The sequence below is a fragment of the Rhyacophila brunnea genome, unplaced genomic scaffold, assembly GCF_057557595.1.
Source record: "Rhyacophila brunnea isolate RB1 unplaced genomic scaffold, BYU_Rbru_1.0 scaffold_17, whole genome shotgun sequence".
In the NCBI taxonomy this organism is placed as follows: Eukaryota; Metazoa; Arthropoda; class Insecta; order Trichoptera; family Rhyacophilidae; genus Rhyacophila; species Rhyacophila brunnea.
The window spans coordinates 25,685,022-25,712,100 of record NW_028232827.1 but is presented as its reverse complement, the minus strand read 5'-3'; the positions used below and the strand labels follow the sequence as shown (position 1 = coordinate 25,712,100).

The 27,079-nt window shown below is 33.7% G+C and overlaps 2 protein-coding genes and 1 non-coding gene across 4 annotated transcripts in view; 2 read left to right on the top strand and 1 right to left on the bottom strand.

Moving 5' to 3' along the window:
• Uba1 (ubiquitin-like activating enzyme 1) overlaps positions 1-9,026 on the bottom strand; it is a 32,679-nt gene extending 23,653 nt beyond the window's left edge. Inside the window, exon 1 of the mRNA XM_085944954.1 lies at positions 8,111-9,026. Coding sequence (XP_085801080.1) covers positions 8,111-8,845 — 735 coding nt within the window. The 5' untranslated portion in view covers positions 8,846-9,026. The remainder of the gene's footprint in view (positions 1-8,110) is intronic.
• Positions 9,027-10,034: 1,008 nt separating this feature from the next.
• Positions 10,035-27,079, top strand: part of retm (real-time) — a 54,275-nt gene continuing 37,230 nt past the window's right edge. The window contains exons 1-2 of one of the 2 annotated variants that reach the window (XM_085944944.1): positions 10,035-10,252; positions 20,360-20,509. In XM_085944944.1, the coding sequence (XP_085801070.1) occupies positions 10,190-10,252; positions 20,360-20,509 (213 nt within the window). In that variant the 5' untranslated portion in view covers positions 10,035-10,189. The remainder of the gene's footprint in view (positions 10,253-20,359; positions 20,510-27,079) is intronic. The other variant, XM_085944943.1, reaches the window with a different exon arrangement.
• On the top strand, positions 23,513-23,661 carry LOC147073874 (U12 minor spliceosomal RNA). Its single transcript, XR_015070413.1, has one exon. It is a non-coding gene; the product is annotated as a U12 minor spliceosomal RNA (small nuclear RNA).

The window sequence follows — 27,079 nt, the reverse complement described above, 5'->3', positions numbered from 1 at the left end:
GATTGTGTTAAGAAGATTTCCAGACGGTATATAATACTATATACTCAATATGTCATTTTTTCGAATTAGTGTCTTCTGCCAGAACAGTGACAATATTTACTAGTTTTATATTAATCCTTTCGAAACGATTATCATTATAAACTACTTAATTAACAATTTAACTAAGCCAAAGTGCGAACAACTCTAGCATGCACAGTTCGAATTATATTAAAACAATAAATAACATGGCCACATCGCTTTTGATGATTAGAAGTGTTGGCGCTTAATCAGTGGTTTATTTGAATAAATACACGCACCACCGGTAAAGTGTCCCTAGCGTTTGAGCAACACTACTTAAATTGCAAGTATTTCAACACTAATGACAGTCAACCCATCCGAAAACTGTCAAAATTGATTTCAATAGTCTGGATAATAGTTACATTTTAGATACTGCCAGTCTTTCGTAATAATCGGTACTCAATACAATTTTGCTTTGTTGATACAAGTGAATGACATTCAATGCCATACTTAATTTACTGGACACGTCTTGTCAACAAATATAATATAATACATATTATGTATAATTATCTCAAAACCATTAGTAGTATTAGTTTTTAGAGTTGTCACTGTATTTTTTCTTTTCATTCTTTTTGGAGAGGCACTACTCAAAAGGAATAATGTGGCAAAGTGTACTTACTATTAGGTGTAAGAATGATCGCACCTCTTTGAGAGTGCAATTAACCATATTATCATTTGAGGATAGCCTCAACAACGAACCTAAAACTTCGAGGAAAGAAGAAGAAAGAATACAGTGTCAGTCAAAAAAACCAAACACAATAACAATTTGCCATTAGGATTTCATTTTGAAGCAAGAGTATATGGTATAGTACGTGGAAGTAAACAAATCAGCCTACCAAGTAAAATAATAAATAAATAAAGACGCTGTGAAATCAGTTGTAAATGAACTCCAACTGTCCAAGCAGGCTGAGTATGAGTGAGGTCAGCGCTACACATGGTGGTACCCGGCACAGAAAATAGAAACAGTTTCAATTCACCAGCTCGCTCATTTCAGTCGTTGGATCACTAGGCCGATTACTGTACTTGCGTTCAGGTTTTTTAAGTAATCAGTCAAGTACTCATCAGGTAGAAACTAGGCATTAGTAAAATCTATCCCAATTAATAAATCGGGTGACAGGAATTGCAATCCGGAAAGCCTGAAACGCGTGTCTGGGACACATCGAAACATTGAAAATGCTGAAATTCCTTGTATTTCAAAAACATTACATATTACATTTTTTAGCCAAACCGCAGAAGTGTTTAGAATAAAATAAATTTGGTGAAAGAGATTAAGAAGTTTAAAATAATTGTTAAAATAAGTTATTAAGGGGTTACATTAGTGATGCTAATATTCAAGAGCAATGAATGCTTCTTAAGAATGAATCTTAAGGCTATACTTCAGCTGGGGTACGGTCTAAAACGATCGTGACACGCAGATTATGCAAATGACGCGTGCAGAACAAAACATAATTTGTCATAAAAAGTCAACATGTGTCCATTTAATGTTATGTTTATTGTTCTATTACTAATAATAATAATACATTCATTGACATGTTTTCTTTTTTAAGTAAATGGGTAACGTTTTTTAGTCATCTTTACAAGATTTAAGAATTAATTCCCCTGTCGCCATCATGAAACAAATTGACGTGTTCACAGCTAAATTTTCGCTCTCCGATTGGCAGCCAGTCCGGAATTTCGTCGCACTGTAGTTGAAAATTATTTGCCATTTCACTGAAGTACCGTCTTAACAAAAACAAACTTAAAGGAGAGTGGCTACCAGTGGAGTAACAGGCAACCCATCTCGAGTGTGAAAGAATATGGGATAAACTTTAACACGTGTTAAGGATACGCTTGTCCTTCGTTCTGACAACTTCTCTTGGTTTGTGCACTGAATCTCATTCAATATTGGTGTATTTGAAGGTTGCAACACACTATTGCATGTCTATAATGTGTGATTCATTTTCGGAGGACGCTCACACATTTAAAACCCTGCATCAAAATGTAGTGTATTGGGGTATAGCCTATCAGAATTATATTTATTAATCTGTTCCCTGGTGGCTACCATTCATAAATTTTATTATACTTTTTGTAATTACATATTATTATGTAGTGCTTTTATACAATTGCAATAAGTCATCTACGTTATGTACTAATTTGCTGAACCACCCCAGACCTGACACCGTGTGAATTAGAATCTATTCATTGATTTATGCTGCAGAGATTTTATAACTTTCTTTTTAGACCAAACCAAACCAACCCCAACCTAATATTAACTCATATAATCTTAGTTTGCGATAAAGGTGCATCAAAATGTATGAAAAATTTAAATTAACAATTATTGGATCGAAAAGCATCTGCGCCGACAGAAAAAGGTATTTAATATAATTGTCTACAGGGAATAAACTGTTTTCATTAAAAAAAATCATAAAAGCATCTGGGTATCTGCGGCACAATTACCATTGATTTTTTGAAATCATAAACTATAATATCGATGGCTTAATTCGCAAATTTGCTAACTCCACTTTTTGCTGAAAATGACTTAATGATACCATTTTGTTGTATTATGCTTTGCGCATGTCCTGTATAAGTTTGACAACTCCAAGCTATTTAAATATATCGAAAAAACGTTACAAGAAAATTTGTCAACTCCATCGGGCTCCAAAACCTATACTGCAAAATGTATAACTCCGCCATGTTGTATGTAGATCTATCAGAAGCGTGTCATTAGTAAGCAACTCTACAAGTAAATCGTCTGAAAGGTGGTTTATTTCTGTCGATAATGCAAACAAAACATTCTCAACTTGTAATTATGAGTACAAACCATGTTTTACATAAATATGTACACATTTTTTTATAGATATGTGTTAGATAATATCCTTGCTAAGTTAACTAAAAAAATTACTCTTTTTCTATTGCGTTCAAATAAAATTCAAAAGGACCTCAAAAACTGCACTTTTTAATTTGTATACGATTGATTGGTGTGTAACAAAAAAATTAAAAGCGTTGTCAACCGGTTCTTTCCATAAATACTTAGATATAGAGAACATTATAACTATTCTAGCCTAAGAAAGATATATGTGTGAAAAATACGCAGCTTTTTAAGTCAGCCATGTGTTGGATATTAAGCATCAGCTACACTCGGCGAAGAAAGAAGACAAAAGAGATGGAAAAAATAAAGAAAAAGAAGCTGAACAATATGTCTTTACAATGGACCTTCGGTTCGTTCTCTTGGCTCCTAAATCTAATGTCTCAAGTTAATATTACAAAACTAAATTATGCGCACACAATTTTTGTTTCTTCAATTTAAAATGCAAAGAAGGATACTGGTATTTATGGAATGAGGCTGAAGGTGGCCTCAACGCAGAGGAGTTCACCAGTATCATATCAAGTTTTATTGTAGACATTATTTTATGCCAAATAGAGGTTGGATGCACCTACCAAAACCGGAATTCTGTGCTGGCTAATGCTCTGTTAAATATTGCAATGGTGCATGGAATCACCATAGAGCAGAAATACCTAGAGGTAGTCCATACCCAAATGGAAGCCGATTCAATGCACGCCATTGAAAGACAACTAAAAAAGAAAGATATATCTGTTCCTGCAGAATATTACAACATCTGTAAAGCAGCAAAAAAACATCCAGCATATCAAGTAAAATATTTGAATCACACATTTTCAAAACTTTCGATGAAGTACAGTATCACACAACCATAACACAGGAAAGAAAGGCTATCCAAAGGTACATAGTGCGTTAGAATTTTTATATTTCGAGGCCTGGAAAATTTTACCCCAAAGGAGGAATACCAACATACTATCAAAACATATTGATACTTTGGCCTGTTTACACATGACACAATTGAAAATTAAAAATAGAAAATTCAATGACCTGCAAGACTTAAAAATGACGATTTATGGGGACAACCACGAATTATATGATAATCTTCCACATGAATAACTTGTGAAATTATCCCTTGTAATAAATACCTAATGTTTAATTTAATTATTTTTAATATTGTGTTAATTTTAAGTTATATTGTTGAATTTGTTATAGATTACCTATTCAAAATACCTCATGAATAACTTTAAAAAAAATTTGGATTTTAATGTGTTACTTACCTATAGGTTATGTTAAGTAATTATTTGTAATTAATTAAGTACATATTATTCAAAATACTCATTATGTTGTCTAGAATTACAATAAAATTTAAGAAGAAAAGTTGATAACTCCATTGAACATAATTATTTTTAAAAAATTTTAACCTGCAATTTTGGTAACTCCTAAATTCGTCCATATAAAATAAACGAATGGTTATATTTTTAATTTTATGAGACAGTAATATCCGTTTTGATAAAATAAACAATCTGTCATTTTAAATTTTCTTAATAGGTTAAAAAGTAACAAAATAACATGTTTTTACTCTCTCCTGAAAAGTTTTCAAAAGTGGAGTTAGCAAATTTGTGAATTAAGCCATCGATATAAGTTTAATTCAAAATAGTTTAATTTGACATTAAAACTCCGTTCAAATGAGTGTGAAACGTTGTACAATACCCCGTTTACACATGCATAGATTTACTGTGCACAGTAAGAAAATGTATGCGGAAACATGTATTATCCTGCAGTTGGCAAGATTGCGTGCATGAATCAAACAAGTTTGGAAGGTTCCGAATTCAACGCGCAAGTAAGATTATTTTCGATCTGCGAAAATGAACTACTCATTTTGAGCTTAACCGATTTTCAATACGACCTTTCAGATAGTAGGTACAAAAAATGACAACATTGCGCCTTGCTTACTCTTGAAGAATGAGATTGGAGAGACAGTCGGCACTTTTACGTGTAAACATTTATTGTCATGATAGTTTAAAATGAGCACGATTGCCGACAGTAATTCCATGCACGTGTATATGTGCTATAAATCATGAATAGACAATGAATGGGAAGAAAATTCTTTTCTTACTGCTGGACTAAATAGAAACCCAATATGTCTTGTCTGTAATCTTGTCCTTCAAAAATAAATTGAGGATTAAAAATAATTTTCAATGCTTACTAACTAGTAGATGGCGCTGGAATTAATCTGATAATTTCGCAGAAAAAAGAAATCTTTACTTAAGTACTTAAGTTGATTAACACGTTAGATCCTAAGCGAAGCATATGAGCCTCTATTATGAGGTGGAGGTTGTATAAACAGACTTTTTACGAGGAATAGTTGTCAGCCATTTTCCAACCCACTGGATCAAAATAAATACATATTGAAAACAACATGCACATTAGATATGTTCCCATAATATAGTTGCCATTGGTCAACACCACTGGGTCAAGTGAAACAAAACAAAACCCTGAAGTTTTGTTTAACGCTTTATTGAGACCTGCATTACCATTACTAAAGCCATTTAGTCTTGAGAATAGACATTGCAATGGGTGTCTTGAGAGTACCAGTTGACAATACTAGAGGAACATACATGTTACGTATATAATATATAGTAGATATTATCAAATGTGTACCAGCAATAATTTGCTGTTACTTAAACATATTATTAACTTGTTAACAGTGGAGCATTTAATGACTATTTAATTACCGCATTTAAATAACATGCTAATTATATCGAATGGCCAAATAATGAGGGCACAAAGGGGTGTGCCGTCCGCGTGGAAAGGATTCAATATAACAATTTTAGTACATACTCTCCCGATAATGTCTACCATGTACGTTTATTTTTGAACAATTTCATATGGAATAAGTACTTAAATGCAATATGATTTATGAAAACATGAATAATTTATCGCCTAGCGTGGTGCTAGGTGAAATCCATTTTTAAGAATTCCAGGCAACGTAATTACTACTTACTTGGGTTCATCAGGAGAATAATAATTTAAACTGTCCAAAAAATAAGTTATTAGATGAATTCACAAAATATTTTGTGGGCAGCTTGCCAAATATTACTGCAAGTTTTCAATATTAAAAATACACGATTACGTATGTCCAGTCCAGACCAAAGTTTTCCATCCGCGTCAGAAAGCAAAAAAAAACGTTTCAGTACAATTTTCTAACAGTTTTTATACAATGCTCATTTGTCATGAACATATTATTATGTATCTTAGTCAAGCATTAGCTTATGTCAAAGAGTTTGGTATTATAGACAAAGGTTCTATTTAATGTCTCTGAGACATAAATTATTTTTACTAAAAAAATACCACATAGATTGTTTTGATAGAAAACAAGACATAGTCGGATGGGCGAGGAAACGAAAACAATGCAAAATTGTCTATGCAAGTGCAATCGATAATAGCAACCATAACAATAATATCATTAGTCCTGCCTAATTCTTATCCATTTGCACTTGTTTCAAGGTTAAATTGGTTCACTTAGTGATTCCCAACCTTTTTCACTTGGGGGAACCGTTGACACAATTTGAAATATCTGGCTAATAGATTTTATTAAGGCAGATAAGAGGTAAATTAGGAACGTAATAGACGTGTAAAGCAGTACGTAATGAGTGAGACTTATGCAAATTTAGCACCCTTAAGCAGACTTTAAATAATATATTGTATATTATTTTATTACTTAAGTACTTACTTAATACTTTTAAATTATATTATATTTATATATTGTTATTTTAAACGGATAGATACAAATAAATGATGGAAAATTCAGATTTACACATCAACAAACATACACAGGTGGTTGGCGCTGCGGATGAAACTTTTTCATCCCTTAGTGTAATGCTATATATAACCCACATTACCATCGTGTCATGTGAGCTCATGGTAAACTCACGCCACAAGCAAAAAGTGTGCAATGTCATTTTACTGGCTTTTAAATTGTTATTAGACAGCTGATGCTCCCATTTTGAGCCGAAAACAAATATTGTCAGTTGGAAAAATCCGACAGAATGTACTAGAACCACACTATGGTCACCTCACACCGGCAACCTGACGCGTTATACTTCAGTTTTTTTTTATTTTCTGTAAGTTTACACATTTTTGAGTAGTGTGATCTCACGTATTTTTTTATTATGTATAGTGATTTGAAAGGTGCTACAAATGACAGCTAGTTGACACAATGTAGGTATTTGTCAGTTTTCATTACTGAATGTTCCGATGATTGTAGCACATTTTTTATTTTTTTAAATAAAAAGAATTTTTTACAATTCCTTAAAATAGAGCACCTGTAAGCTGCGCTTAATCTAATATCCCCCCCCCCCCCCTAAGTAAAACTCCCTACTTCAACGATAAGCCAAGCTAAATTTTAAAAATGTTTAAAGCGTCAATTACATTGAGCTTTTTTACGAGCTGATTATTGGCAAATTTATAATCTGCCTGTAAATTCGCCCAGTGTAATCATCGAACAAGCTAATAAGCAGGTTGTAAACACTCCACCGAGAAAAGTTGAAAGCCGGTCAACTTTATAAGCTACACGCCGGCTTGTGGGCGTATCGCGTCTGCGCAGTAGAGCGTGGTGGTGGAAAAACGAACTACTCATTTTGAAATTTACCTTTTTGACGTTTAATGGAAACATTATTATGGAGCGTAGCGACCTCCCGGCAAAAAAACGAACTACGTTCCGTCAAAATCGCTCGCTGGCTTGTGGCTTATCAGCGAATGGAAAATTTTGTGTGTAATCATGAAATCGCAGTAGCTGAACCGCCCGCTTTTAAATTTGCCAATAATCAGCTCATAAAAAAGCTCAATGTAATTGACGCTTAAGCCACACTGCAGCAACTTTTAAGTTAGGTTTTCGCAAAATCTTGCTGGACCTGGTTGGGAATCCCTGAATTAGCGTATCAAAATAATTTTATGTACCTACTTATTGGTATACAATATTTTATCATGGCATGTGTGGCGACCTTAGTTTGTTCACATTCTATAAATTTAATATTTAAATAGTTCTCAAGCAGCAATCACCACAAAATATACGAATAACAAACAACCAGAGACAATAAACTGATTAACTACCTATTTACTCATATTTTTTTTTTTCAAGAAAGATGAGTAATGACTAATGAGTGACTCGATCAATGTCATTACGAAAATATTGCGCAACTTTCCGTTTAGTTATTTATTAACAAATTAACTCACCTCACTAAACGTAACATAATCCCCATCTTCGAGTTCATGCCGAGTGTCATCCAAACAGGTCACGACACTCTCTTGGTCGCGGGAGACACTGGCTACCATGGCGGAAAGCGGACTCTCGCCATTGGTATCGACCACAACAAACTGCTCTCCGAAATCACAAAACACTTGAGAAAACACTCCACGGGTGTCAGCGACGATTAGAGGGATTCCATTCTTGTGGGTGAACTCGGAAATTTTCATTTGCTCCGACAGCGGAGTCGACGTTAATACTACCACTTTGAATTTCTTTAAAACGTCTTCAGTCAACGGTCCCGTATAAGCACTAGTCGGCACATAATGATTCAACTCGGAAAGCTGAAGGCAGCAGGCTTCGGCGCGGTTTTTTCCGATGTCCGATTCCGATAAGTAAAATTGAGATGACAGATCAGATATTTTGCAAACCGCTCGGTCATGGAGCGTGACAGATTTGACACCGCCTAAAATAACGTTTTTGGCAATCTCCACGCCGAGCCCTCCCAAGCCAGAAATCAGAATATCAGAGCACGCCATCCGCCGCATAGCCTCGTGGCCCAAGACATAGAGCTGCCTCGAATAAAGGCTCTCATCGATTTCATCGTTAACACGAGATCCATTGTTCGCCATTGCTGAGGAATTCGCTCTGTCGTCTCCTGTACAAAGCTTCCGCTTTTTAGCCGGGGGGTCAACGGAATTATCGGCGACTTCAGCACTAGACATCGGGCACAAAGGCACACAATTTGTTGTAAATTTCTGTCCCAAATGTAAAACCAATATTAAGTTTGGGTAACAACCAACACTGCTAGAAAAACATCCGCCCTCGCCGACCACAAGACTACGCTATCAAAAAAAAAAGTAACTGCAGCTAACCAGTGAACCGCAACCAACGCCTCGTGTATATGTCGTGTATTCCACACTGACAATGAAAATTTGCATTTCAAATATTATTATGTATTGCCACACTGATAATGTACCGCTGCGCTTTTTGAATTTTAACGATTGTCGGTATTTTGAGTTTCACGTTAAAAGGACCACATAAACATAAATAATATTAATATTGCATGGAATTTAATTAATTTCATAACTCTTATTTATTTAATACTATATAGGTACTATAAAAATAGTTCATCGCATTTTTCGAATAGGTAATTCCTTCAATTATTTTCTAAACCAAGAACGTCTGTATGTATCCAATGTTTTTCACCCACGTTGGAAAACAAAATAGATACACGAACATTATTTTTATTTATCATAAACCTACGTAAATTTTCGGAAATATTTTTTATAATATGTACACGTTTTGAACAATTTGAATAAAATATTTTATCGAACTGATGTACCTAGGTACTTTGGTCAGTCTAATTTAGAAACTAGACTACCTAGGCATTTTAAAAATAACAGCTGTATAGTATATTTTTTTCTTGTTGAAAGACGATGTATATAATATTATGTAGGTACGATTAAAAATTAACAACTAGCATGAAATGAGCCCAAGAATTCGAAATGCAATAATAATAATTGTTATATAGCCTTCCTAATGCAATTTTTAAGTATCAACTTTAAACTCACCTACTGTATACAAGTAGGTACAAAGAACCAAATTACTTTATACATTTTTTTTGTAACGTACCTAGTATCTATTTTAGCTGGTCACGATTGTTCATTCTTTCATTATCGAACGTGGGTTTTGTAAAAAACTACATACCTACCTACCTACCATTCGATGAATTGAAATATTATGTTGTTATACGAAAAGTAAATTATTCATGAATAAAATTTTAGTAAATGTTATTTAATACAAATGATACCTGTTTATAATAATTATACATACATTAAAAACATTTACTACTATGCGGGCAATAATCCTGATTTTCCCGATTTATGTAATTGGCCATCTATTATTATTTATGGTAGTCAAATAGATGAATGAAAGAGTTTTGTTGCGTATGGCAATTCCTTGTCAGATGGCAAGTGAAAGTTTTCTGCGACGTTGTGTGTTGTGTTTCAAGAGTTGTTACTAATAATTATTTTCTTGTACAAACCAAACAGTGATATTTATGAATAATGGTGCAAGACTATCAGTCACCCATGAGGGTGTACAAATACCCCTTCGAATTAGTGATGGTGGTAAGTAGTTTCCATTATTTCCACTGAATATTTGAACAAATAAATATGAAGGGTTGATCAATTGATAATTTCCGCACTCATCTGTCACTCGGGATTGATTTTATTGTTGGCACAATGGAACTCGAGTCTATCTAGTTAATCTCGGTTCAGTGGTGGATTGGATAAATGAATGTAGTGTATCTTTGTTATGAATACACTATATAAATAGGTGTAGAGACATAAAATTTGACAGGAAGTCGTAGGTACATACTTAGATGTTTATTCACGACTTACCCTTGAATGAAAATACCGACGTTCCTGTCATCTTTCCAGGATAGAATAATATTTTTTTCGGAACTAAATCGTTTTCAGTAGTGTTTCGTAGACTTTTCGGTTACATTAAAAAGAAAAAACATATTGTACTATAATTTTAATTAACAATAATGTACATAGATACTTGAATTAACTAACAATACATTGGCACACCTACTTATAGAATTAACAGGGGTATATATGGAAATGGACATTGTATATTGAACAAAAAAAAACAAGTACTATATGTCCCTAATTTTAAATTAATATCCCCATTTTGTGCCCTTCATAGATTGATAAAACAAGACAATTTTAATATAATTAATTTATTCATTATTATTTTTCACAATAAATTCATTAGTTTAAAATTAGGTTTTTCAACAAATATCATTCCTAGAAAAAATATAAAAACATAAAAATCCTTTATTCCTCTAATGATCTTTTGATTATAGTATCACTTATGTATACTTGAGCATATCATTAAGTTGGCTGTGTTAAAAAAAACTGGTTATGAACATAACATTTGCACTGCTTAATATGTAAACATACTTCACTCATAGCACAAGTCACATCTGTAATACCTAACTAATACATTTTATTATGTTGACTCTAGAACCGTGTGTATGGCAAGATTTTTAATATATCAGTACATACTTAATAGGTAGTAAAGTTATTGGTATTATTAGGTGTACTAAATGACAAAACATTTTTTTCCCCGACCATGTCCGATCCTGATAAGACCACATGGGCCTCCACAGAGTGGAGGTTTGTATTAATAGATTTTGTTATTACGAAGCAATGATAACAATCCAGAGGTAAATCTTATACTTGCATACATAAAATTAAACCTTGTTATTTTTTTCATGCTCTGGTAAGGTGAACAATTTACAATATCCGGTATTTTTGGGAGCTCTGTCTGAGCAATATAATTATTATAGAATTTGTAAAAAATATGTACCCATAATACAATAGAAACTTGGTTATTCAGACCTCAGTTATCCAGATTTCTTTTTAATCATCAGTTTCATATTATGATAAGTTCTTATTATTATGCCCTATTATTTAATTATTATACCCTATCTTTTCTCATCATAAAAGTTAACAACGATCATATATTATAAAACATAATAAAGCCATAAAAGGTGTTACTGACATTTTAAATTAAGAATAAAGCCATACATATTTTAGTATATCAGATGTCCATGGTTTAAAATATATTTTTTGTACCTACATGCACTAAATTTTGTTAATATTTCCGTGTATGCCGTGAATATGTTGATAAGTCTAAAAACATCAATTCTCAGTGCAGCTCTTAGTAAGGTTGGTATTCTGTGGTATATATATATAGGTATATATATATACCTTTTGCTTTGTGGGTCCCAGGTTCGAATCCTGGGTCTGGCAAGTATACATATTGTTTTTCAATTTTGTGTATGAGTCAAAGTATGGACCTAATAGATTGAGCAAGTGGCTGACATCCATTTCTCGTAAAAACAAAATCTGTTAATACAAAACCTCCACTCTGTGGAGGCCCATATAATTTTATTAGGATCGGACATGGTTTAAAAAAAAAATTGATTATACGTCATTATACTTATATCATATTTTGCAAATTTTCCATTGGCTTTTCAATTCACTGAATACATTGTAACATGTCGCATTTTGTATTTGGCATGTATTCAATGTCCATTCTGCCGAGCAGCAGCTTATAAAGTCGTGGGTCTCAGGCCTCAAATTCCGGATCTGGCAAATTCACATGTTTGTTCAAACATCCATAGTTCTTAAAAAGCTCTTTGTGAGCATAGCAGTTTTTCATTAATATTTGTCTTGGAGGTGTTTACCTGAGACTTTTAATATTTTCTGTCACGGAGAATGCAGGAAAAAAAACCACACCAAATAGGTACTGGTCACTAACAAATAAGTACAAATAAAAGAAAAGCGTTTCTGTTTAGTCTGACAATAATTTTCTGTGTCGATAGGAATATTATGTTTCTTTCTGTGATTTCAATAAGATTATGTGCTTACTAAGTAATGAACTTAAAAATTCAAATTTTGAATAATGGAGCGAGCACTGACAATAATTTTTGAAATGTTGCCATAATGCTTGTGAAGCAATAATCACAATTTTGAAAGTAGTAGCGCCTGTACATGTGCATGGAATTACTGTCGGCAATCGTTCTTATTTTAAACTGTCATGACAATAACTATTTACACGTAAAAGTGCCGACTGTCTCTCCAATCTCATTCTTCAAGAGTAAGCGAGACGCGATGTAGTCATTTTATACTACTATCTGACAGGTTGTATTGAAAATCGGTTAAGATCAAAATGAGTAGTTCGTTTTTTTACCGGCATGTTCGCGCCTCTATCGCTCTACTGCACAGGCGCAGATCGAAAATAATCTTACTTGCGTGCAATAAATCATCACAATTTGGAAGCTTCCAAACTGTAGGATAATACTTACATGTTTCCCCTTACATTTTCTTACCATGCACACTACATTCATGCACGTGTAAACGGGGTATTACTAAGTAATGAATTTAAAAACTCCAATATTGAATAATGGAGCACTGACAATAATTTTTGGAATGTTGCCATAATGCCTGTAAAGCAATAATCACAATTTTGAAAGTAAGTAACCTAAAGTAAGCTAATTACTAGCAAGCTCTTAAAATGACACTTGATTATGCAAGTCGAAATGCATTATGTACCTATAAATATTGAATAATCAACTGGTTACATAATATGGTTTTGTAATGTAAAACTGTTTCATTTACTTACTTGAGTATTTTTATTATGCAGGTAGGTATATACTTAATATATTATTTTCATAAATGAAACTATTTTGTGAAATATTTCACAAGAAAATACTTTCTGTGTTCCAAATTTGAAATAATGTGAATTGTTTTGTTTGAAGATACTTCATGAAATTTGTAAACTTTATTCAAAATTTGCACTATGCCATAGAATATTGATGTTGAAGGAAACCTTTTATGAAAATGGAGCCTATATGTTAAATTAAAGTAGTAAAAGGGTTACTAAGGACAATTATTAGTTGTAAGCAGGGCTGCGCCAAAGGTGATTGCCCCTCAAACTCAAAATTACCACTCCACCCAAAATATAGAATTGAAAAAAAAGTTGAAATTATTACTTTCATCATCTCTATATATATAAAAATCTCGTGTTACGATGTTTGTGGTCGAACTCCTCCGAAATGGCTCGACCGATTTTTATGAATTTTTTTATGTATATTTGTTAGGTATGAGAATAGGTCAACAAGTATATTTCATACCGCTAGGTGATTAGGGTATCTCTATCCAGAAAAATTTTCTTTTATTTTTTTGACAATTTTTTTTTGTATTTTTTTTATTATTTGGCATAAAAAATACCTATAACCTCAAATTTTCACTTTCCTACCCCCATCCTCCCATTTTTTAATCGCGATTTTATTATTTTTGTATGAACAAATTTAACCGTCGTTCGTATTTCAAACAGAATGAAATTATTTATGTTGTTGAATGACAGATGGCACTACGTCGGAGAAGAATTCAAGAGAAGCGTTGCGTCATTTTGACATTTCATTCGGCAAATCACAACGCAGTGCGTGCAAAATTTTGTACAATTTATTTTAATTTATCTATTTTTATGTGCGTGTATTACAGTGCACAATGCCAGCAAGACGCAAGGGGGGCCATTTGGGCCGTCGAACCAATAAAGCAACAAACATGCGAAATAGTAGAGTAGAAAGAACAGACGAACAAATCCAACAAGATAACAAAAACGTGCGTGTAAGCATGTCGCAATTGCGTGCATCTCAATCACAAAAGGCACGAGCTGAACGAAATCAACAACGACAATTGGAACGGAGCCAAGCGCGCCGGTTCGTAGTTAACACACGCAGAGCAAATGACCGACAACGCCAACAAGTACATCGAACATTTACATCTGCTTCCTTCCTTCGTCTCGCATTCGAGTACGAGCCAGATATTGAATATTTCGCTCATCCGAAAGTGCTGATTGGTGCTATGGACAAAGAATGTCCCCATTGTCATGCGCTCAAATTCAAACATGAGTCAGCCGGGATGTGTTGCGCATCAGGAAAAGTGCAACTACCAGAAATTGAGATACCACCAGAACCATTGAACAGCTTGCTCATTGGCACGGTTCCAGATTCAAACCTGTTCCTGAAGTCCATTCGCACATTCAATTCATGCTTCCAAATGACTTCGTCCGGAGCAACAGAAATAGTTCACAATACTGCGGCAAATGGTCAACAATTCCATTCTACGTTCAAAATCAAAGGTCAAGTATACCACAAAGTAGGCTCATTGCTGCCAAACGAACCACATACATTTTTACAAATCTACTTCATGGGCGCGGCGGTGAGGACATCAATCATGTGGATGCACGTTGCGGCTACAATAGCCTCAATTCGCCTAATGCCAGGCGCATCGTCGGCGAACTGGACGCCCTGTTGAATGAGCACAATGAATTATTGAAATTCTTCAAAGAACACATGCACGAATTGTAAAGTGACAATCACGCTATTGTCATCAATCCTGATAAAACACCAGCTGGAGAGCACGTACGTCGATTCAATGCGACTGTTGTTGACGACATTGCTAGAATCATGGTTGGCGACCGCACATCGACGCGAGAAATCGTGATTCGAAGAAGAAACAATAATCTAGAGTTCATCGCTGACACACACCGTTCATACGACGCTCTCCAATATCCGCTAATTTTCTGGAAGGGACAAGACGGATATTGCATAAACATTAAACAACGAGATCCTGTCACAGGTAATTCATTCATTATGAACATCATTACTCATTTTGAATTGAGAAAATGAATGGTTGATGTTTTTTTGTTTTTATCGGCGGTCATCGTCTACAGTGCTCTATTCCTCTTTCTGTCATAGATCCCATCCCCACACACTTACGATACATTTGTTAATTTTTATTTAACAACCAAAATATTCACTAGAAATAATTTATATGGCAAAACAACGTTTGTCTGGTCAGCTAGTAATAATATATAAGTAAGTATATTATTTATGACTAGGGATTCCAATCCCGGGATCCTGAGCTCTTTTCGATACCTATGAATCCCGGGATTGATAAACATAATCCCGAAACTTTCGGGATTGATTTTTTTATCAATTTTTATGGAAAATAAAATAAAAATGAAAATATAATAGAAAAAATACTTTTAATATCAAATAACTACATTAGAAATAAACTGAGTTTGAATGAAGTTTGATTTATACCCATGTGTAAGTTGCCGATTCATTTTATTTTTTCACATAGATTAATAAAAATGAGAAAGATTGGAAAAAAACAATGCTTCGCACTATTAACAAAGTAATTCCACCATGATCTCATACGTTTTACGGCAGTTTCATATTTGGCTGACTAATTATATTTATGAAGCGGAAAGGCCATAAGTACACCATGATTTGCTTTACTATTTGAAATCTCGCTAACCCATTCATTAAGTCTTTACTATCAGAAACAGCAATCTCATATTAAATTCAAATTATTATTTATATTACAATATTATTTACTCCATTACGCTTATGTATTTCCAAGATTGAACATATACAATATTAACAATAAATGTCTTAAATAATTTAAGTTATACTTGCTAGATTTATTTTTGACCGATTTTATCAATGTTATTTGTAAATATAAAAATTTTATATTAACAATGGAAAAAAATGCCAATCCCGGGACCGATCCCGAGATTGTCAAATTGAAATCCCGGAATCAGAATTTTGGTTCAGGATTGGATTCCCTACTTATGACCACAAAATTATCCCATAGTTTTTTTCAATAAGTACCCAAGAAAAATATTGCATTCTGAATAGCAAAGTTGTATATTATTATAAAATAAAGCGATTTGAAATTGGGTCCCCTCGGCTTGAGTCGGTGGAATTGACCAGGCACACAAGAAGAATTTAATTTAAAAAAAGTTTAATGATATAAAAGAAAATTTCCCCGCAGGTGATTTTTACTATTCGCGAAACGATTTCATGGGAAGTATTGTTTTCTTTAAATTCTTTAGTATCATGAGTTAATCCATTTTCTGCCATCCTTTGCCTGTACAGATTTCTATTATTATAGAAAAATCCTATTTGTTATACTTTCAAACCGACCCATTCTATGAAGACTTTTATAGAATGCTTTTTTGGTATTTTTGTATACGAGGGTGGGTCAATAAGTCCTTAGAAAAGCCGACAGGTGGCGCGACTAGTACTGTAAGCGGTTTGTTTTCATGCAGCGGCACTACCGATTCAGTATGCTGCGAAGTTTCAATCAGATTGGTCAGGTTGCTGTGTGTTTCTCGTACATTTAAAAAAAAAATTTGCTTGTGGAAAATGGAAAAATGGAAAATGGAGAAAATTGAGTTTAGAGTTGTTATTAAACATTTTAATATAAAAGGGTTAACAGCAAAGGAAATAAAAAATGAGTTGGATTTAGTTCACGGCATATCTGCTCCTTCACTTGCAACTATTTATAACTGGTTAAATGAATTTAAACGTGGTCGTACATCAACAAAGGATGAACCACGCTCAGGACGTCCTGTAGAGGTGACTACACCAGAAATGATCAATAAAATCCACGATATGGTGTTAAGTGACCGAAGATTAAAGTTGAGTGAGATAATTGAGGTTACAGGGATCTCAAAAGGTAGCGTCATTTCTATTTTACATGACAAATTGGGCATGAAAAAAATTTCTGCAAGATGGGTGCCGCGTTTGCTCACAGTCGACAATAAACGCAATAGGGTGGTGGCCTCTAAAGCCCTGTTGTCGCTCATGCAACGCAATCCGGATGAATTTTTTCGTCGCTTTGTGACTGTAGATGAAACATGGATACACCACTATACTCCCGAGACGAAAGAACAGTCAAAGCAGTGGTTTGCGAAAGGCGAACCATGTCCAAAGAAGGCGAAAACCGTAAAATCAGCTGGTAAGGTTATGGCTACTGTATTTTGGGATGCACGTGGAATTATTTTCGTTGACTATTTGGAAAAAGGAAAAACAATAACAGGGGATTATTATGCATCTTTATTGGACCAGCTAAAAAACAAAATTGAAGAAAAACGGCCTCACTTAAACAGGAAAAAAATCCTCTTTCATCAGGACAATTCCCGTGTTCACACATGTTTACGATCAATGGCTAAAATTGAAGAATTAAAGTTCGAATTGGTCGACCACCCACGGTATTCGCCAGATTTAGCCCCCAGTGACTTTTTCCTTTTCCCAAACTTAAAAAAATGGCTAAGTGGACAACGTTTTTTTTCAAATGAAGAAGTCATCGATCGGACAAATGCTTATTTTGAGGACCTTCCGAAAACTTATTTTTCTGACGGTTTAAAAAAAATTGAGAAACGTCTAACCAAGTGTATTGAGCTCCAAGGAGATTATGTTGAGAAATAAAAAAAAAATACAAAAATAAAAACTGTTTTAATGCTTTTTTCTAAGGAATTATTGACCCACCCTCGTAGAATTGTAATGCAACAATCAATTTAATCTCCTAATCTATTTTTAAATATATTTTGAACTAGTTCTATGATTTTCCGCCTTTTGGTAAGTGCCGATTACAGTAATCGAATGTGACATATTGTTTTTTGATTAATTTTGCCACTCGCGAATCACACTGCCTGGGTAATACGTACCGCTAACTACACCTATTGGCGCATGGCCCTGGTTTTAAGTTTCACAAGCAATACAGATTCATGTGTAACGAGCTTCACACACGGTGTGCTCAAAGATTTATTTGTCTCCCAGGGTTACAGTGATATAAAAACTCCATGCGCTAGTGTTGCAAACTCATAAAACACTTTTTATAATGAACTGTTATTATTTAAATGAACAATCACATAAAGGCGCAAATAACAATAATAAGTAAGTAACCTAAACAAACGAGCCTACCTCCACCCTTCGCCACTGCTGTACATACTAGAAACCAATGCTTGTAAAAAACTGTCGAAATACTCATATGGTTCCTTATAACCTGATACTTATTTGTTCAGTCAAGGACCAAGTTTCAATTAATATTCGTTGACGATTTTTACTGCTATCAGTAACTAATTATTTTGGCAAAACAAAAACATTTGGCGGTTATACCTATCATGTTTGAATATTTTCAGAATATGTATAATTTATTTTTATGTATGTAAACGAATTATTATTCTTGTGATCTGACTTGTCCTTGGTCAATGTTTGCTTGAAAGTCATTCAAAAGAGTCTCATTATCTCTGTGTGACTGAAGGAATCATTTGAACTTCCTATTTGGTAGATAAAAAATCTACATTTTTTTTATTAAGAAGAGTCAACAACTTGTATTATAAAAACACAAACAAATGTTTTTTTATTGACTTTTATAATGTAATGTGCTCATTTTTTGTGGCCAGTTAGATTATGAATAATCGCTCCATGTAAATAATTACAAAATATAACATACTTTGTGCCATAATGGCTAAATATTTTATTGCTGCGTCAAATTATTCAGGTGATAACCTTAGCGATCTTATTTCTGATTACGTTAATGCCGCAGTAGAACCTCAATTATTTTCCTTTGATCATCTGTAAGAAGCATATATTTTATCTTACATAATATTTGAGGCTTCTATTTTCAAAAACAGATTAAAAAATTACAATTTTTTCTTATTTGTGTCCTTCAGATTGCAATTAAACATCACCAAACTCTGCACTGTATTAATGTCTATTAGAGTGCGTTAATAATTAATGATTTCTTCTGTGATAACGTCTATTAGGTGACCAGAGCGCCATCTATCTTCAATGCTATTCTTCTATCTCTGCAATATCTACAATTATGCCATTAAATCATACATTATTTTAGATATTTTATAGATAGAAGATTATGTTTTGTCTATTATGGTTTTGTTAAACAGGGTTTAATTAAATTTAAAAAAAACTGTGGCGATCAACGAGTCCTGTGAGAACCAAAACCAGCAAAATCAGTGACATACAAATCGATCGTAAAATATTATTTAATTATTTATGTACATTTTCACAGGACGTCAGCAGTATCCCTTAGTGCTTAGTAAGAAATGCTGACGCCGAAAATAAGACATTATTACATACATTTTCTTAGCATACAAATCTCACACGAATCTAATTACCACTTGCAAATAGGAACGTTTAACTCAGTAATATTTATTATATTAAAATGCATTTCCCACCGAAGGTACGGGATACTCAGTGTCAGCATTATTCAATTGTGAGGGGTTCAATAAATAGCCGTATCACGATTGAATGAAACTCACTCCGCTTTTATCTTGATCGTGTAACTGTCACTCCATATCAGTCACTCAGTATCGCCGAGCCTCGGGTTAAATATCTCACTCGTTTTTATCTCTTATACCTTGTAATATTATCTGTATGTACCTATGTACACTATACTTCTCAATCCGTAAATAAACTCGCCATCGAACTACAAACCATCAGTGTTCATACTCCGCTTATCATCCTCCATCATCAACACATCTCCACACACCTGTCACCCCACTAACACCATTATTTGTAATATGTATTCTTAATTCAACAAAAACAAAGTTGACAAAGTGCAGTGTGCATTTTTTTGTCGGATCTACACTGACTACCACCACCGTTCACCACTGACGGCTAGTACTATGAGTGGGAGGTGGGGGGATATGAATAACATATTTGTGATCTTCATTTGTCCGCACATATTTTGCTGAATTCATGAACTTGCCTAATACATGAATAGTCACGATTCAACTTGGCTTGTTAGATATTAACATATAAAACTTCTTTGCTCCACTAGGCATATGAAAGGCGGTTTCCAAGATGCCCCCAGATTCCGGTGGTTATGGACTGTGTGGTCATGGAAGACACGTGGACGTCAGATTGGGCGCAGAGGCTCACCACCAGGCGATGCCAGTTGCATGTGGACGCTCCTTACCTGCTCAAGAAGGTAGGTCCTATATTTTGAATGCTGTTTATTTAGTGACTCTTTCCCTTTAGGAGGAGCCCATTTAGGAAACGCTGCACTAGACTAAATATAATTCTACTATTGATAATTCTGAACATATACAAAATGCCGCTTTCTTTCGTCAAAGTACTTACCTTGATAATAATTATAAACTTCCGTGTGATAAGAACACATTTCCTGAGTAAGTGGCAAGCTGGCAAAATTGTTCACAAATAATTTATTACACATAAGAAGGGATGTCGTATTATCGAGTATTAAAAACTTTATTGTTTCGCTTTCCATATGGGTGGGAACTGACATGTGGGGATCGTTATTTAGACGATAGCAACATTATTTTATTATTATACATTTTAAAACATGAAATGTATGTAATTTTTATTTGGAGGCTAGTAGGTTTATCTAATCTATAATTCAGCAGTGTTTATTGGACGATGATTGAAATATAATGGCCCTCTATGCATGAATGTAGTATCTCCCTAAAACAAAGTCCCTACAATATAATACGTTTAATTGCCATAATATTATATATTATACCTACACTTAGTATAGTCTTAAAAATTTCGCCTCCTTTCAAAAATTTAACTCGTTTTGTAGTTCATGGTTTTCAAGTATTTTAATGTAATTTTATTGATTTTTTCAAATTAATACACTTAATTACAATTTTATATTGCCATCTGTTAATACTCACAAATACTTTTAAAAACTGATAATTTTTTGGTTTGTGCCTACAATAATAGTTTTATTCTATTTCTGATGAATGAAAATTATATAGATGAAAAATGTCACCCACTCCCTTGCGCTAATTGAAATTACTATGGATCGATTCCGCCAGCTGCCGAAATTGTCGAGTAAATCATAACAGTTATTCGTCACAGATTAAGCGAGTTTCATTCTCCTGGGAATTTGCATGTACTACATGTAAAAATGTTTTACTTCAATAAAAAATCTTTTACAGGTATCGGTTGATATCTATTCTCTCACTTTCAGTGAAGAGGAAAATACATAACAATAATTACAAGATAAAAAGAACTTTTTATATACAACGTTTTTAAATTTTCTGTTTAACTATTATGCTCAATATGCTCAAACTTGTACTGATATGAAGTAAATAAAAATCAAACAAACAAACAAACAAATATAGAATACTGAAATGTCATTTTGATTTCCATAGTAACGCATGTATATATTAATAATTTAGTTGCTAGGACCACCCACCCACTTAGCAACCAATAGTAGTGGATTGGATTACGGATTTCTTCCGAAATAACTTTTCATACAAAACGGAATTAACTGAAAATGAATTCAATTCTACTTAAAGATTAAAAGTATTAATAGAATGCATTGGCATCGTTTTCTGATATATTCTAAAAGTTTCAAATGTCTAGCTAGTCGGGAAGTTAGTTAAAAATCGATTACAAGATTTGTACCAGATAAACAACCACCAGACAAATAAGAATACGAGCTAATAAAAACGTTGTAAACATCAAGCTAATTTTCTTGAAATGAAACATACCAACATAATAAGAGAATATTAATTCTTTATTCAATTCAAATTTATTTATTTTTACATATTAGGTATAGTGAACTTTCCAAATTATAAATTTAAGATATTTGACATTTAATCATCATGACATTTAAAAAAGAAAGAAATAGTATTAAAGTGTAAAGATTATAAAGTAGATACTTGAAAGAAGGTACATCGAATGAGCTAAGTGGTTCATATTTTAAGAATGTATAAAACAACGTCCACCTATAATACTCATCCCATATAGGTGAAATATATCAACATCCGAAGCGGAGTGGTTGAACAGAGTATTTGCTCTCCCAATTGGCGTCACCAATGGCAGGTTAGTTCTGCACCTTGGGAGAACAAACAACTGGTTGTAGAATTTATTATAGAAAAAACACAATATTGAAAAATTTCAGAAACATGTAATATTTGAAAAAAGTTAGACTGATTCGAAGATTCGAACTGACAATTCTTAAATCGTGCCTGTTGTATCGGCTTGTGTCGTTCGCCCCACATGCTCAGGTGTCTCTTTTTACCTGTTTCTTTAGTGATTCAGATCACAAGTATCTTAGCTATGGCAGTCAACATATTATTAAATGTTGTAGATATATTTTTTTTTACAAAAGTCATTAAAATAAACTTGCCTTAAATATATAATGTCTCAGTTTATTATGTCATTATGAGGAGATAAAAAATTATTTTATATAAAATTTTTATGATTACTTAATATTTTTTCGTATCTAACGTAGTTTTTTTTTTGTTATCTTTTAATTTACACTTTTGTTTATTTTCTTGTGAATCGATGTAGTATTTACATTACATTTATTATGTTGTATCAACAGATTTTCGTTTTTACACCACCACCCGCCACGTCTACACACCCGTTATGCAGGCATTTGTGCCAAAAGTGTCCCAGGAGCAACTTCCCAAGACCTTGGTCGGCGTGCACTAGAGTGTGCATGATTCCTACTTCACATTTTACGACCAATTCTCGATGAGAAAAGACCTTCTCGCTCGCCATAAATGCCGCAAGCTGAGAAATTTTCCCTCGTAGATACCAAGTCGCAATGGCCGACCGCTCCAACTGGGGGTCGGATATTAGGTATTAGGATTATAAGCTGACACATTACCTCTCGGTCATTGTGGGCATCAAATGCGGTGTCGATGTATTATTATGATTTCAATTTGATCAAATCGTACCTGTTTGATTTATTAAATTAAGTGCTTACTTTCAAAAGCGGCTAAAACGGTATTCTACTGCTGATGACGTGTCAGATGAAAATTGATCAATTCTTTATTGTCATTAGTATCACAGCCATTGATTATTATTGTAGGAAAACAATTTCAAAAAAATTAGTATTTTTATTATTGTTTTCATTTTACGTTAATAGATGGCAGTGTTTACCCTTGGTATAAAAACGCCGATGAAAAGTGGCAGTGAAAAATACTATCAAAATTGTTAACCACTGCTCGTCGTGCCTTAAACTAATGAGTAAGGAAAATATTGAGCCTTGGTGACGCTTGGCTATGCTTTTCTAGCGACTTTATTTTTGAAGAGGTACAGGTCGTCCCCTAGAGTCGTTTGCCTACTTTTGCGAGCGGTTCGGGTGAAGCGATCTGCCTCACAAAATCTTCCACACCCACATTAATTTATTGTTTTAATTGGAATTTAGAGTTACTTTTACTGCCATAATTTTTTAAATATTATGTTGAATGTTCTTCTTCCTAATGAAACTAAGCTAGGTTTTTAATAATTAATATTGACATATTATTTAACTGGGTTTTGAAATTAAAACTAGGACCATACTATGGTAGACAAATATATTTATCAAAATATAATACAGGCAGACCTCGACTTAGGAACGTTTCGCACAATTCGCTATAACCACACTATAATTATAGTATTTGTACTATAATTTTGGTCCGCGTACTATGTACGATATAAAATAGGTATAGTACGCCCAAAATATTATAATTTTGAATATCGTACTATAATTTAATATAAAAGTACTATAATTTCGCATTTGCCATTTCGCAACCGAGTCGTCTTCAAAAATTCGGAAATCTGCCTCACTTAAAAATTTTCTTTTCCTAAAATAATGAGCTGACTATGAAAATGGGGAACCTGCGGCCCGCGGCAAAATATTTTTCCTAAAAAAAACGAGCCGACTATGAAAAATCGGGAACCTGCGGCCCGCGGCGAAATATTTTTCCTAAAAAAAACGAGCCGATTATGAAAAATTGGGAACCTGCGGCCCGCGGTGAATTATTCTCCGTTATTTTTTTTTCTCTGAGAAACAAAAAATGTATACATTTTCAACAGATGACAACGCGTACTAGATTTTATCCCCAAATACTATAATTTAGGAGGCTCTGTACTATAATTCCACTTTCAAAATATGGCAACACTGCGTGGGGTTAAGATATCCCCTTCTCGCTCGCTCACAAGCAAGTGCATTTCTTGCGTCACTTGCATCCTGCTCGCACCCGTCACTTTGCTTGTGAGTTAGCTAGGATAGGTGGCTTGCGCAGAAGCGCGTGCGGGCATGTCATGTTGTGCGTTTTGCTAATTTTCTTCATTTGAAATATTTCACCCTAAAAATTTATAAACATGAGTGAGAAACGGAAAAACTGCAGTGTTGATACGAACAAAAAGAAATCAAGGTCATCAACAATCAAGCAAAAACTTCACATGACGTTCTGATTGCGGTGAATCTTTTGCTTCAATCGGATGTTCGTATGATACAAACAGGTCTACTACGATATGTTCAATTTTGAAAAATAAAAATAAAATTAAGGAATACGTTCAAAATTGTGGAAATATATTATCTTTAATACTTTGGACGCGGAAGACGCACACGGCGCGTAATGACCAGGCGGCGGTTAAAGGGGGCAATTAAAATCTCATTATCTCTTCAGCAGCGAAAGCGTTAAAGGTTGTTTCTAAAGGACACGGCATAGTTATGGATGAAATGGAAAAATATTTGTCATCATGGATCGACGACCAGCATCAAAAAGATGTCCCTCTGAATATTTCAATTATTCAAGCGAAGGCTCTTAGTTTGTACAAAGATTGGAAGGCTAGAAAAAGAAGATTCTAACACGATTTTTCAAGCAAGTAACAGTTGGTTTATATTAAATTCACTGGAAAATCGGCTGATGCGGATAAAGATGCTGCAAAAGAATTTATTTCCTCATTATCCAAAATTATTGAAGATGGAGAATATTCCTCTAGCCAAATATTTAATGTAGATGACACAGGTTTATTTTGGAAAAAAATGCCTAGTCGTACATTCTTATCTAAGGAAGAATCAGTTGCCCCAGGGCATAAACCTTCTAAAAACCGATTGCCATTGCTTCTTGGTGGAAACTTGGCTGGTGATTTAAAATTGATGCCAATGTTAATTTATCAACCAGAAAATCCCAGAGCATTGAAAGGGATGGATAAAGAATTGCTTACAGTAATCAAATAAAAAAGCCTGGGCTTACTGCGTTAATATTAAAAGATTGGTTCACTTTACATTTCGTGCCAGCAGTTAAGCAATATTGTAAAGTTAATGATTTACCATTTAAAATATTTTATTTAAAATAAGAAAAAGAAGAGTGGCAAAGAGATAACTCTTGATAACTTTTTAAGGGAAACACCCGCAAACCCTACTTAAACATGTCTTTTAAACATCTTATATTTACTTGATAAATAAATATTTCAAAATACACACAATTTAATTTTTTTTACTTCCCTCTACTTTCGAACATTCAACATTCGCACACCTTTTCAGGAACCAATTATGTGCGAAAGTCGAGGTCCTCCTGTATATCTAACTCAAGATACCCGAAAAACCGTTTGAAAGTAAGCACTTCAAATGTCATATTTAAAGATACTACATTTCCTTTGGATGACAGGTTGGGGAATGCTGTACTTTTGTCCTCTCATAAAGGGTCTTTCAATATAATTTTAATATTACACCGAACTTCTCGTCGTTCTCATTCAATTAAGAATGTCAAAATTTATCACCCGGTCAGTCCAACGAATTTTGAAGATTTGTCTATACAGCCACATTTTAATAGCATCAACTCTCATCATCATCAACACGCTCTGACTAATCATATATACTTACCTCATTTTATGGGGTTGTAAAAATGGTTGCCATTAAAAATAATTAAATAAACTTGTTAATTTTATGTTAATTATTATTTAATTTATTCCAACATTGCCAGTAACTCGAGACGGAATAGTTATAATTAATTTGTTTATGTTCTCACACTATATTCTAATGAATGTTAACTTAATTTTTTTTCTGTTGGAAAGTCACTAAAGGTAACCTTGACTAAAAAATTATGAAAACATTAATAATTTTAACACTGATATCATTTGTTGTTTTTTTTTTATTTATGTAATACAGTTTTTATCTCAACAATAATATTAGCATTATTTGGACCATTTTTGTTTCTTAGAATATTGGTTAGATAATTAAAAATGAGTATTTACTCAGGGTACTGGCAATTGAACGTATTTATGCAGAAAGCAGCCAGTTCACACACAATAACAGAGAAATAGGCATTTGTTTGTTATTTGTGATTATTTCAAATATTTGAATGTACACATAGAGATCTGACATAAATAAAGTAACAGTAAAAAGTAAACATACATAAGCAAAGTAAACTTGTTTGTAAACTATTTTTATTTATACAACCAAACTAATAATAGATAAGAGATAATAAATACTCACGATTTCCGCATGGCTTAAGGCCCTCCTCCCACGGCGCAACTGAAATCTGACAGAACTGGTTTGTGAAGGAACTCATAAACTGGCCAATGTGATGCTTCGCACACGGCGCTACTGAAACCACTTTAAATAATAATCACATAACCTCAAACTGTCAAACTGAACCATCAGCTGTTTTGTACAAAAACCGACAACACGCACGCTGCTGCGTTTATTCGAATAGAATTAGGTTATTTCAATTTAGCTTATCTTGTACTTTTTACGTTTTGGGTTGTTAATGATCTTTATAGCATGACACATCTTCGCAGTGCGACC